Source organism: Camellia sinensis, chromosome 12 (genome assembly GCF_055761805.1).
Source record: "Camellia sinensis isolate YWXY chromosome 12, ASM5576180v1, whole genome shotgun sequence".
Lineage (NCBI taxonomy): Eukaryota > Viridiplantae > Streptophyta > Magnoliopsida > Ericales > Theaceae > Camellia > Camellia sinensis.
The window spans coordinates 157,121,527-157,134,347 of NC_138972.1; the positions used below are offsets into that span (position 1 = coordinate 157,121,527).

The window sequence follows — 12,821 nt, forward strand, 5'->3', positions numbered from 1 at the left end:
AAATTTCTTGTTGCTAATTGGGCCTTGAAAATCAGTATATCATTATCAACAACAACTACAAATATATTCACCCCAAAAAAAAAAAACTACAAATATATATATATATATATATATATATATATATTGAACTAAAAAATCCACACCAAAATTCTCATGAATCTTCTCAAATTTCTTGCTTCTAATTGGGCTTTGAAAATCAATATATCATTATCAACAACAACAATTACATAAAGTAAAAAAAATAAATTATAGAACTAAAAAATCCACACCAAAATCATCTGAGATGTAAGACAAAGAGGAGAAGATGAAGATGAAGATGGAGAAGGGTCAAGGGCATTATGGTCAATTCGGTTGTCAAGTTAACGTTGTTCATGTCTTTTTAACGGGAAGGGAGAATCTATAGTATTATTCTATAGTAATTTTCAAAAGTAGGAGAGGTAAGTGTTATTTTTGAAACTATAGGGGAGGTTCCTGTAATTAAGGTAAATCTCAGGAGAGGTCAGTGTAATTTACCCTAAAACAAATTATATTTAGACCAATAATATTATGACACATATGAATATTGATCTCATTCTAATTGTAGTAATATAATTTGAAGAAGAATTTAAATTTGAAATTTTATTTTATAATTTAACAAATGATGCAAAATTTAAGGAATGTATATTGATTTCATTCCAATTATAGTAACATAATCCAAATTTAAAATTTTATTTTAAGGATATAAAATTAATTTATAGACCAATCATATCGTAACACGTATTAAAAAAAGAATAACAACTTTCAACCTTAATGAAATGACAATATTTTGTAATTATAATAGTATATAGATATATAGATAAATAGATAAATCATGGAATAAATCATTATTTAAAACTTATATATTATGAGATAAATCATTATAATTTTAAATTTAAATTAATGAAATGCTTTTCATATTTAGTGCCCCTCAAATTTGAATTTTGAAATGGATTAGTATATTTTTTATTTTTTATTTTATATATTTGATATACTTTCCATTTGAGAGATATTATTATTATTTTTTTGTTTTATTTTTTGCTTGAATGAGAGCTATAGACTTTTTTTAATTATTTAAAATCAAAAAATTAAAAATTTTAGTTTAAAATATTAAAACTCCCACAAAACTTGTGGTTAGAAAGCCCCTTTCACTTATATAATAGATAGATAGATAGATAGATAGATAGATAGATATAATAAGAATTTATATTTATTTTAGATATTTTTTTAATATATAAATTATTTTTTTTTAGATTTTTTTATAAAAATAATTTAACAATTCCATAATTAATCATAGTGTAGGAGAGAAGTTAAAAATGATGTAACAGTAAATATGAGAGAAGTCAAAAAAAACTTGTGAGTTAAGAAAAGTCAATAAATGTTGAGTTTTTTTTTTTTTTTTAAATTAAAAAATTAAAAAATTAAGATTGAAATATTAAAACTCTCACAAGACTTGTGGGTTAAAAACTCCCATTTCCTTATATAATATATAGATAGATTGACAACATTATGTGATTGTGCATATAAATTTGCTTTTAACACAACATTCATATTCAATCTGCATAGCAAAACCATTGCAAGTAATGACTGTTCAAAAGAAATTAACTACAAATATTCACAGGAGATTAGCATGCCACAAATTCAAAGTCTCAAATCAGGAAAAAGAAACATCTTTAATTTCCAAGCACACCACATGGATCGAGTACTATATAAACAGGTAGTTTTGGTTCCATACCCATTCTAACATGGATCGAGTACTATAAAAACAGGTAGTTTTGGTTCCATACCCATTCTAACTAACTAATACAGCATTGTTATCGAAAGCCAAGTTCCCAACGTTAAAAATAGCTTTGCTTTAACACAAATTCCGAGCTGCACTTACTATCCTATAAAAATGAAGTATATGGTAAAGGTAAGAGGTGGAAACTCCTAAAAGTCAGCCTCCAACAGTAATGCTTCATCGATGGATGACTGAAGTTTTCTTTGCCACCAAACCCCTCGTTGATCTGATAATTGCATAAAGTTCATGTATCAAAACAGTTTAATCTAGCCAGAGAGGTTGGCCTTACATTATAGTTAGTAGGACTTTGATGTATTCATTTCATTTGTAAACATGGCCTCAACATTTTGATGAAAACCCAAGTTGTGAAAATGAGAGTATAAAATAAACATGCAAGGTAAACTGGATCAAGGCTTACATCTTTTAATTAAAAGGGAACCGAGCTACGCAGGACACATATAGCTTCATATCTTCTGCACTGGTGGTCTATGTGGCTTTGGAGCTGAAATGCACAACACAGATGGATTTAGCGTAAAGAAAATAGTATTACTAATGCCTGGAAAGTATAAAATGCGGCAGAATAGTAAAATGTTTTACTACAAAAATTCCACTGGGTTTGTGTGGAACCAATGTTTTTGGCATGCTCAGCCACCAAAAATGGCAGGAGCAAAGGGCTATAGAAATTTGGCATAACGAGATGGGCTATGCCAATTGCAGTAGCTGAGCATGCTTTCCAATAAACAAAGTGGCAATCTTTGTGAACAACAGGATCTTTATATGAGAATAAACCATATCAAAAATTCAACTCCAATCTGTAAGAGAAATTGAAGAGAGGTTTGAGCTACATAGGTTTGTAACTCCTCCTTGAAGGAAGGTTACTAAAGAATATATGTGATGAAGATCATGAAAAGAAGAAAAAGAACAAATCTGAAATTTCACATGAAACACATTTAAGGCATCAAGAATAAAAGATTTGGAATAATTTTGAGTCTTCACGTCATTATAGTAGGTTTTAGTCCTTAAGGGTATAATGGTAATTCTAATAATTGTTGGACATAGGTTGTAGAGTCAAGTTATTAAACGGGTCATTATATATGAGTTTTATTATATCTAAAATAATCTTAGTAGTCAAAAGTCCAAGTTTCCTATTTTAATATTGAAGTAGAATTACAAGTCATTAAAGTTTCCTATTATGATTGAAGTATAATTGGAAGTCATAGTGGGTGTTTGGGAAGTGGGTTTTTTTTTTGTAGGTTTTTTTAGCTGTAGGATATTATTGGAGAATTTTTTTTTTTGTGTTTGGGAAGATAGTTGGGTTTTTTGTGGTTGGATGTGATGTTTGTGAGAGAAAAAGTGAATGATTATGGGGTTTGATGTGATATTTTGTTTAGATTTATTTTTTTTGGTTTTGTAACCAATTTGTCTTTCAGTGAAAAAAAACTAAAAAAAACCAACCTCCTTCCCAAACACCGCTATAGTTGGTCTAAAATATTAGTAGTTGCTAAATATTTTTAGTTTCTAAATCTAAGTCATAGTCCTTATAGAATGAGGAGAGTCTTTAACCAATAAATATATGTGTAATCTCAATGACTGAGGAGAATAGCGAATATTATAAAAATTTGAGATTATATTTGTGTGATTGGCCTATCCCTTGTGAGGGTGAAGCATGTCTTTCTCTCGCTCTCACTCTCTCTCTTCTTCTTCTTTTATCCAGCAAGATTACTGTTCACGTCACTGTTCACAGTGCTTAGAACAACCACTCAACTAGTCCTAAACACTTGTATTTTTATTCCTAAAACCCTATCCTTTCACAAACCCTTAGAACAACCACTCAACTGCTCCTAAACACTTGTATTTTTATTCCCAAAACCCTATCCTTTCACAAACCCTTAAACTCTTATTTTTTAAATACTTCTACAGTCACAAAATTCCACCAAATCTAGCTCTACAAGTCTACTGTTGTTGTTGCTAGTATACTTAACCCGGACTCACCACTCTACTCATCCTACATCAATATGTATTAATGTGAGCTTTATGTTTCTCAGCTAGAGTAGCTAACAATTTCCTTAAATTAATTATTTTCCCAATTAGTCTAGTATTTCTTTTGTGTAGCATCCTATGATAGGGGGTGTAGGTAGTTTCACTGCTAAATCTTGTTGAATGAAATTGATTTCCTCGAGCTTTGGTGAGATGTGCAACTCCTTTATTGTTTGTTAGAGGCTTATTCCTAGTGAACCCGAAGGTGCTAATTCTCTGGTTTTTCCAATTGTAGATCAAGGATTTTGACTCATGCTCATTTTAGAAGATTTCATACCTCTACAGTGAGACACCACTAGTCTCCTCACACTGTGATTCCAAAATCCTAGGTCAAGAGCTGTGTGATACTTTTCAAGGAAGGTAAGACACCTCAACCATCTTTACTTCCTTAATACAAATCCATCACCCCAAGTCCATGGGTAATTGCACACCACATCTTTTCTCAGTACACACCATCTCTGCCATTCGAATATCATCTTCCAAACAAAAATCAAATGTTCGGATATTAACTATTGAGTGGGATTCTTATCCGAACAATACATTTTTTTCAGAAGTTGATTTCTGAACATTTGATTTTTTTTGGAAGTTAATGTATGAACGGCATAAATAGTGTCTATTGCCAATTTTTGTGGTGTCCGAATAGAATTAACCCAAGTCCATTCATACATCACAGCAAATTCTGCCGCATCAAGGTAGTAAAGGTGATCAAAGACAGAGACGAGTGGTGTGTGCAACAGCACCTTCAATGGCTACCATAGGTGTGAAAAAAGGTTAAAAAAAATTTAAAAAAAAATAAAAATTCCAAAGATTAAGAACCTGTTATTTTCCTATAGAAAGATTTCCTTTTTAGCTGCTTTCCTTTATGCTACTATGATGCACTTGAAAAAATCCACTGAAACCACTTTTTGCCATTAAAGAAAGACTAGCACTACCAAAATGCAACAATTGGAACCATCAGAAATTAAGATGAAAAAACACACCATTGGGGTTCCCTTGCTCATAGAAGCTTCGTAACAGAGACACTGCTTCTGATGCCATTATTCCTCCTGTGCATTTAAAACCCTTTTGTCGTGGTACCCCACCGCTACGGCAAAAAATAAAAAATAATAAACAATAACAAAGGGAGGGAGAACCAGTAACTTGAATTTCATGCTACACTAATAGGACAAAAAAGATATAAGTCAATGTAGAGAAGACAAAATAATTTCCAAGGATAATTTCAAGTAGTGGTGGTCACAGATGCTTTGAGAGTACGAAATTAGTGAATTCCTATTCAAAGCCTGTTGTGAGCTTGGCTCTGCCATGTATGCTGAGAGCCACGTCAGGCTATTCATACTTTAACTCATTCACTTTAGAGCTCTTGCTAGCCGCACTAGCGAGCTGAGTTTCTACACTTGATGGTGTGTATGCCCCCATTTAGGTTAGGCCTACAACCCCAATTAGTCCTGTGACAATCTTGTGGTGACTCGGAGGTCTGCCACATGAAGATATGGACAAGATGACGTGGTGCCCGTAGGGCTCACCACGTGTTGGGCATGATGTAAGTACCCACACACCAACCTAGTTTACAAATTCGACCAAGTAAATCTAGCATTAGACAAATGTGAATCAATCAACTTGGATCAAAATCTCTCATATTCCTTTTGTAATCCTAGTCCCATTGAGCCTTCCAGATACTCTTAACCTTATGACATTAAAATCATCCACCCCACACTAATTAGGAGAGCATAATCCATGAACTAAATTTCCACCAACAAAGGTGTAGTAACCTGATGTTAATCATATGTCTGTAACAAATCCCACCCAATCTACATCAGTTTAAGCTTCTACTTGCAGGTGGTTATGCCTAGAGATAATATTCCCCTACCTTCTTAATTCAAATGTTGTAACATCTTACACATAGCCTCCATATGATTCTCACAAGGTGAGTGAATAAACCGACCAACCACACTAATCACATATTGTCCCACCAATCTTTGATACTGCTATCACTTGGAGTATCACTGTCACATTTTCCCAACCTATTATTTTGGAGGACTTTGTTATCTTGTACTTTCTTTTACTAATAAAATTTCCTTTGTTTATGAATTTTTTTTTTTTATATGAAGAATGGGCAGTTATCTCGATAAGCACCAAGTGTTTGCCTAATCACCTTAGCATCAGTTTTCAGCAGATTTGAGAAGTTAGATCATGATTTGAACAACTTTTTAACTATCTGCTGGTTGGAAGTTTAAGGCACAGAAGGGTGAAACATCTACCCCAGAAAATATTCTCATTTCAGTATTGTAAGTGTGCAGAAGAAGAGGATCCACAAATCCTCGAAGTTAAGATTTTGTTTTATTTTTTTCCGTCAACAAGAAAGAGAATTGTATTAGAGAAAAAGAGGAGAAAATACAAAGGATTGTAGGAAAGACAAGAAGTCCACTGAGTGAACAAAACAATAAACTACAAATAACATACAACTCTCCAATCTCTACTAACTAGAAGAAAAGAAATTCCTCTAAAACTAGGTAACACTGAAGCCCAAAATGATGCCAAATGACAAATTTTATCTCATAATCTCTCTACATTTTCTGCTTTTCTCAAAAAATTCTAGAATTCCTTTCCAATCAAATCACCCAAAGCACCGCAGAAACTACACATCTCCAAAGAACCCATGCTTTCCTATTAGAACCAAATCCTCGAAAATCAATGCAAGACAACTGAAGACAAGAAAATGGTAACACCCAAGGCACCTCCGCCAAATTAAACACCCTCAATCATAAAGCCAAAGCCACAGAACAATGCAAAAATAAGTGATCAATGCTTTCCTCCTCCCTCCTACACACCTAGTTGTGAAAAATATTCTCAGAACTATGTTCTATTGGTGTTCAATAGGGAGCAATATTTTGAGAATTAGTCTTATTTTGCCAAATATTGAGCTGAAGAAATCTTCAGCCAATTTCTTTCAAGTTTACTATGTCCACGCAACCCTTAAGATGATATTTTAACACTTTTAAGATAATTCTTCCTTTATTTACATTATTCATTTGAAGGAAGACGCAGTTAAGGAATGATGTGGATATTTGCTGAAGCTTGCTAAATAAATAAATAAAATGACTTGAGTATGAGTATGTTATATTGAGCATGGAGTTAAACCTAATGAGTGGCTCAGAGCTGCTTAAGTGCAGTGACAATATTGATCCACACCCTCCAAATTTATCATTTGCACAGCCATAGTATACTTCCTTTATACCTAAAAGGGAGAAAATATGTTACCCACAGCCACAAATACAATTAAAAAAAATATGCAAAAGAATAAACCTTCATTACGTGCACCAGAATGAGCATACCCAGAATCGATAAGGCTGCTGCACACATAATACATGGTTCACATGTAACATAAAGTGTGCATTTTGAAAATTTATTGGCAACCTCCGCCTCTGAAAGTCCATTTTGCTTCCACTTCTCCAGAAGAACATCAATAGCTTCCATCTCTGCATGTCTTGTAGCCTGCATTTAAATTGCCAGTAAACTAAAACTTTGCAAACCAGGCTGCCTGACCAACTAAAAGTATTGTATATTAATATCTTTAATATATGGATCTATTGAATTCCAATAATACAATGAAATGGATGTACAATGATATCTTTGAAACTTTAACGAGCTTATTCGAAGCTGCATGTTTGGTATTCCATTATGCCTCTATAGGAAGTTGTTTTGAGTTGAGTAAGTTGTTTGTTATGATGCTCATTTGCCGATTTGTGTCCAAGGGAAAGGAAGGAAGTAGTGCAATTCAAGATTCCAGCTCATGATCAGCTTTTCTCAAGCTGTGCTTGTTTATTGGATGCATAGTCACTCCGTTCATGTTGTCACATTCCTCAACCTTGCTTTGGAAGATATCATTTGCTAGCCTATTGATCTCATCCTGACAAGATCAGTACTCTTCTGCAAGTATGCATCTGTCCAAGGTTTAGCAAGAGGATATGGGTACATGATGGGTGTTGTCAGCTTTGCACCTGTGGTTGTTTGGCCAAGGTTGCAGCTTCAATGTATTCAAGGAGGGATGAGTTGTGAGAATCATTTGTAAACAAGGAAATGGAGCGCTTGCTTCCCGTTGAAGGCTACATGTTGGAGTTGCCTTTCCATCCCAAGTGGTGTTAAATTGAGTTACCTAGCTGCTAATGAAACTTGAGAACAAGTACCTTTTAGTGGGGGAGTTTAGCAGAATAAAAATCTCAAGTGTCTGTCAAGTGTCCTATTCATTGTAATCTATAAATTGGTGATGTGATCTCCATTATACTAAAGTTTAATTGAAGAATATAGAGTATTGATTAGAACCAAATGCTCTGGTTCTCTCTCTAACCTTAGGGATTACCCTTAGGTTGGGGTTTTTCTTCTCCCTCTCTTGATTTGATCTTTGATTTGCATTTTGATTGCATTACCATAAGCCTAGAAATCATCTAAAAAATCATCAAAATAGAGAAATGTATGATGTCAAAGTAAAAGCATTTGAAGGTTAAAGGAGATTAATAATTGCTTGAATTACAACTTACATGTAGGGTTAAGTATAGATGTTGGGATTCATCCTCAAACTAAGGGTGCAACTTGGGCAGGCTCAACTCGAGCAATCAGAACCCAGTTCGAATTTTTTTAGGGTTTGGACAAGATATTTTCAAATTCGGGGTACGGGTTTGGGCAAAACTTCAGAAGCCTGAATTAAATTTGGGCGGACTTGGACAAAGATATCAAACAACCCGAGCAACTCGAAACCCAAATTGTACGTATATAGATATATAAAAATATTAAATATATATATAAATTATTAGCCATTACATGATATTAAAGTAAATTAGATTATTAAATCATATTGAATATATATTATATATACAAATAACAAAAAATCTTACTTTTTTTTATTTTCACTCATAAATTGTAAAGATTACTATAGCGGCATTTTTTTTACATTATATAAATTATTTGTTTTGATGGTATTAATGATTTTCTATATATAAAAAAAAAATGTAAATAGAGTCAAATTTTAATAGTTAATAATGTAGCTGCAAAAAAAAAAAAAAAAACTAAAATTTATTTACAATTCCGGCAATTCGGGTTTAACTCAAGTTGGGCTTGAGTAGGCAACCTCGGGTTACAATTCGGACCTGAGCAGATCTTAGCACAACTTGGACTGGGCTTGAACAACCTCCCAACCCGACCGAACCTACCCGAGTTGCACCCCTACCTCAAACTAGACTTGAGAATATAGTGCACCCTCAAAACCAATTTAGCAGTTTGCCCTCAAAAGAGGCAAAACAAAATAAAATAATACAAAAGAATTTATTGCCAGAATCAAGCAAATCTGTTAACTTCATATCTAAAAGACCAATCGTTAACTTCATATCTAAAAAAGCAACTTTAGATATGGAACTACACAAAACATGTTCAATCAATCCTTCAATTTGGAATTTCTCTTTTATTCTTATTTTTTTATTATCGGGGACCGAAATGAGAGACATAGAGGCAATAAATGGGAGCTGAAAAAAGACACTAAATGGAGTGTATAATAAGGAAAGATTGAAAACAAGAAAGAAAAATGAAGAGTACATTTCGTGTCTCCGTGGTTCGATTTCTTCCTGATGCAATGACCTCCCCATCCTCGACAATCACACAGCTGGTCAATTAAAAAAAGAGAGAGATAAAAGATTGAGAGAGAGAGAGAGAGAGACTATATAATCACATGACAGTGCCAAGCTATGTTACATGGACTTCAAAATAAATCAAATACCCATGTCGGACACCCAATACTTGGACAAGGGTATGAAAAATGAGTAAAACGCATTTTTTTGCGGATAAATAATGATTAAAATGCCTTTTTGACACTATATGTTACATATAACACCATTTTATCTCACATAATAGATAAAAATATGAAAATATGACATTTTTGTATTGAGTTCGTGTATCCTTAAATTTGAGATTTGATTGGTTTGACATCAAGATATGCAACCGCACCCAACACCCATACCCGAGTCCATGAAACATAGGTGTCAAGTAATAATAACAAAATCTCAAAGACAATCTATATAAACTGGGTGTATTAAACCTATATAAATCACACTCTGCTTGAAAACAAAAAGCAAAACAAGATGGAAAACAAAAAGCTTACCCAACAGGAACTTCAAGGCTATCCATGGCAAGTGTCGCCTGCCAAAAGAGAAAGTAGCAATTGCTGCATGAAAAGCGAAACAACCACCAAAGTGTATGACCACAATCACAAATTTTAACAATTCACACAGGGAAAATGCAAGTGATAATACAATAAGCATGATGTTATAAACACAAGTCTACAGCCGTGGCCTACATAAGAGTCCACCTCCACCATACAGCTGAAGATGGCTTCCCCAACAGCCATACGGCTATGGCTCACACGAAGACCTGTGTTTTACAATTGCTACTCAGTTCATGATAATTTACTCATTACGAAAGCTAAGTAATTGCCTGAGTATGAAATCAAAGGTTCATAAAAAGTAACAACTAATTTGGTTTCCTAATATAAGAAACAAATCATATATGGTATTTCACAAAGTACAACTGCTCAAATATTATATCAAAACCATAGACAAGAATGTTGAGCTGGATGCATGGCAAGACAATAAGAATATATCAGAAATGAACACAAATCTGTCACAAATTAGTAAATCAAAACAAACACACCCAAAAGGTGTGATAGCACCTTAAAGAGAATGCAATTATATAGGTTAGCCACGTGCAACAAAAATTAATAACTACACCATTGAAGAAAGAGCAACATGGCCTAGATCGAGAAACAAATTGAGGTCATAAAGCGAGACAGTGGCACTTGGTACAACCAAACTACATGCCTATGTGAAGTGGCAAGGTGATAACAGTTTCATGCAAACACCTTGGAACAAGGCTCTTAAATTTAAGCTAAGCAAGGATCTATTTTCCAAAAAAAAAAATGAAGTTTGAATGATATATCTGCACAGTTAAGATGATATGTATATATCAAGCTGCTAAACTATGTCTTCTCTTGAATAAAGTATGTATCTTTTTCCTTATTGTGATCACTTAAAAAACTTTAATGTCATACTTGAAAATTTTAAGTAGCATTTTTAGTGATATTTTATAAAACAAAAGCGATCAAATATTACATGTACTCTTTTATTTCCCCTAAACTACTCATGTCCTCGTAGTACCCATACCCAACTTTTAGATAGATATCTCAATATCCTTATATTTAGGTTTGGAAAAGTCCGATGCTTGGACACACACCACACTTGATACTCGTATCCAAGTACAGGTGACACAAATTTGTTTCAAAACGTTAAATCTTCCCATTTTATGAAAAGGTCCATGCATTACCTGATGCACTGCAAGCTCCATAAATGCAACAGTTTCCAATGATACTTGTTCCACACACGAGGCCATCTAATAAAATAGAAAGAGGAGTCAATTCATTTAAACATAAAAAGGCATGTGCAAAGTGCCAGCACGAATAAACCACAAACACACATTTCCTTGTTTGAATAAATATGCCTAGTGATTTTTTTAAAGTGTCGTTAGAAGCTATAACAATATAAAATCATTTTATCAAATGATGCTATCAGATCTTCTACAACTATATATTCACTCATTTATGAAATTAATATCCATATCTACACCCCAGTAAGGCCGTCTCCCTGATAAGGGACTCAGGTTATAGTCCTCTCCTCTCCTATATGAAGTTCTTATAACAACGAGTTATTATGGATTAGTGTTGGAGGGAGATAGGAGTAGGGATGTGCAAGGGTCAATGCAGAGCAAATTTGGCAAATTTTTCCAACTGAACCGCCAAGGTCGGGTTGAGATTTCAAATCATCCTCTGCCGAACAGTGAAACACCAAAGTCAGCAGATTGGTTGACTTTACAAGACTGTTTCAAACTAGCAGGTTGGCAAATGCATTTATAAATTGGACCTTTCACATTTGTGCTACAACATTTTACACTAAAATTAAGCCATTTCTATTTGGGCGTGCAACATTTTACACTATATAATAAACACTAAAATTTGGCCTGCAAGTTGCAACATCAAATTCTATTCAACCACAAAAAACATAAAATGGATAAGGCATAAACCAGATATTGCATAAATAATTAACCTGATATAAAAAATAAAAAAAAACAGAAAACTGTTAAAGAGTAACTTGAATCAATTAGAACTGCTAAATGGTAGCTTGAACTTTTAAACATGTAGCAAAAAAAATAAAGAAAAAAAGCTCAGAAATGTCAAAAAAAAGAAAAAAGAAAAAAGAAACACTTTTTAGAAAATTCTTCTTCTTTTTTTGTATTTTTTATTTTTATTGAATATTTTTAATATTTTAATTAATTTTAAAAAAATTTAGACACACCTAGTATAAATACGCTTAAAAAATATAATTTTTGTGATTTTTTTTTTTAAAAATCCAGTAAATACCAAAAATATATTAAAAAAAAAAAAAAAACTATAAAAATTTAAAACATTTTTCATATTTTTTATATATTTATTAATTTTTAAAAATATTTTTTCACAAATATGCATTAAAAAAGTAAAAAAAAAAATCTTAAAATTTTATAAATATTTACTAAAAATTAAAAAAAAAACTCAATTTTCAAAAAATTTAATTCAGAAAACTCACCCTAAAATTACATAACTCAGAATGAAACCAATTTTTAATTGTATGTAATCCATAGATGTATGATCCAAATTTATGCATTGATATATTCGATTATGAACGACACCATTGTTGGTCTTTATTTCAGTGAACAGAACTGTTGGAGGAGAAGAGTTTACAGGGTTGAGATGAGAGAGAGAGAGAGAGAGATTACCTGAGAGAGAGAGAAAGAGAGCATAGGCTGAGGAGTGAGAAAAGTGCGGAGGGTGGCGGTGGCGGTGGCGGTGGCGATGGCGGTGGCGAGAGGAGAAGGGGGAGGCGATGGCGGAACTGTAAACCTGTGATATTTTGGACCGGGC

At 33.1% G+C, this 12,821-nt stretch overlaps 1 protein-coding gene across 4 annotated transcripts; it reads right to left on the reverse strand.

Annotated features, from left to right (window-relative positions):
• Nucleotides 1-1,669: 1,669 nt before the first annotated feature.
• On the reverse strand, nt 1,670-12,821 carry EMB2191 (Cytidine/deoxycytidylate deaminase family protein). Of its 4 annotated transcripts, XM_082897757.1 has the most exons (10): nt 12,677-12,821; nt 11,195-11,260; nt 10,173-10,246; nt 9,978-10,040; nt 9,416-9,482; nt 7,165-7,324; nt 6,971-7,067; nt 4,813-4,916; nt 2,214-2,297; nt 1,670-2,021 (listed from the first exon to the last, which is right to left on the reverse strand). In XM_082897757.1, the coding sequence occupies exons 4-9, from the start codon at nt 10,001-10,003 to the stop codon at nt 2,260-2,262; spliced, it is 492 nt and encodes a 163-aa protein (XP_082753883.1). In that variant the 5' UTR covers nt 10,004-10,040; nt 10,173-10,246; nt 11,195-11,260; nt 12,677-12,821; the 3' UTR covers nt 1,670-2,021; nt 2,214-2,259. The 4 variants fall into 4 exon arrangements, with proteins under 4 accessions (XP_082753883.1, XP_082753880.1, XP_082753882.1 ...); XM_082897754.1 differs by lacking the exon at nt 10,173-10,246 and having other exon boundaries at nt 9,978-10,015; nt 12,677-12,816; XM_082897756.1 differs by lacking the exon at nt 10,173-10,246 and having other exon boundaries at nt 12,677-12,815.

Coding starts and splice junctions, on each gene's coding strand:
- EMB2191 (XM_082897754.1), bottom strand. CDS start 12,700: ATGCTCTCTTTCTCTCTCTCTCAG. Junction 9,483..9,977: donor AGCCTTGAAGTTCCTGTTGG/GTAAGCTTTTTG, acceptor TTAATTGACCAG/CTGTGTGATTGTCGAGGATG. Junction 7,068..7,164: donor AGCAGCCTTATCGATTCTGG/GTATGCTCATTC, acceptor TCTCCCTTTTAG/GTATAAAGGAAGTATACTAT.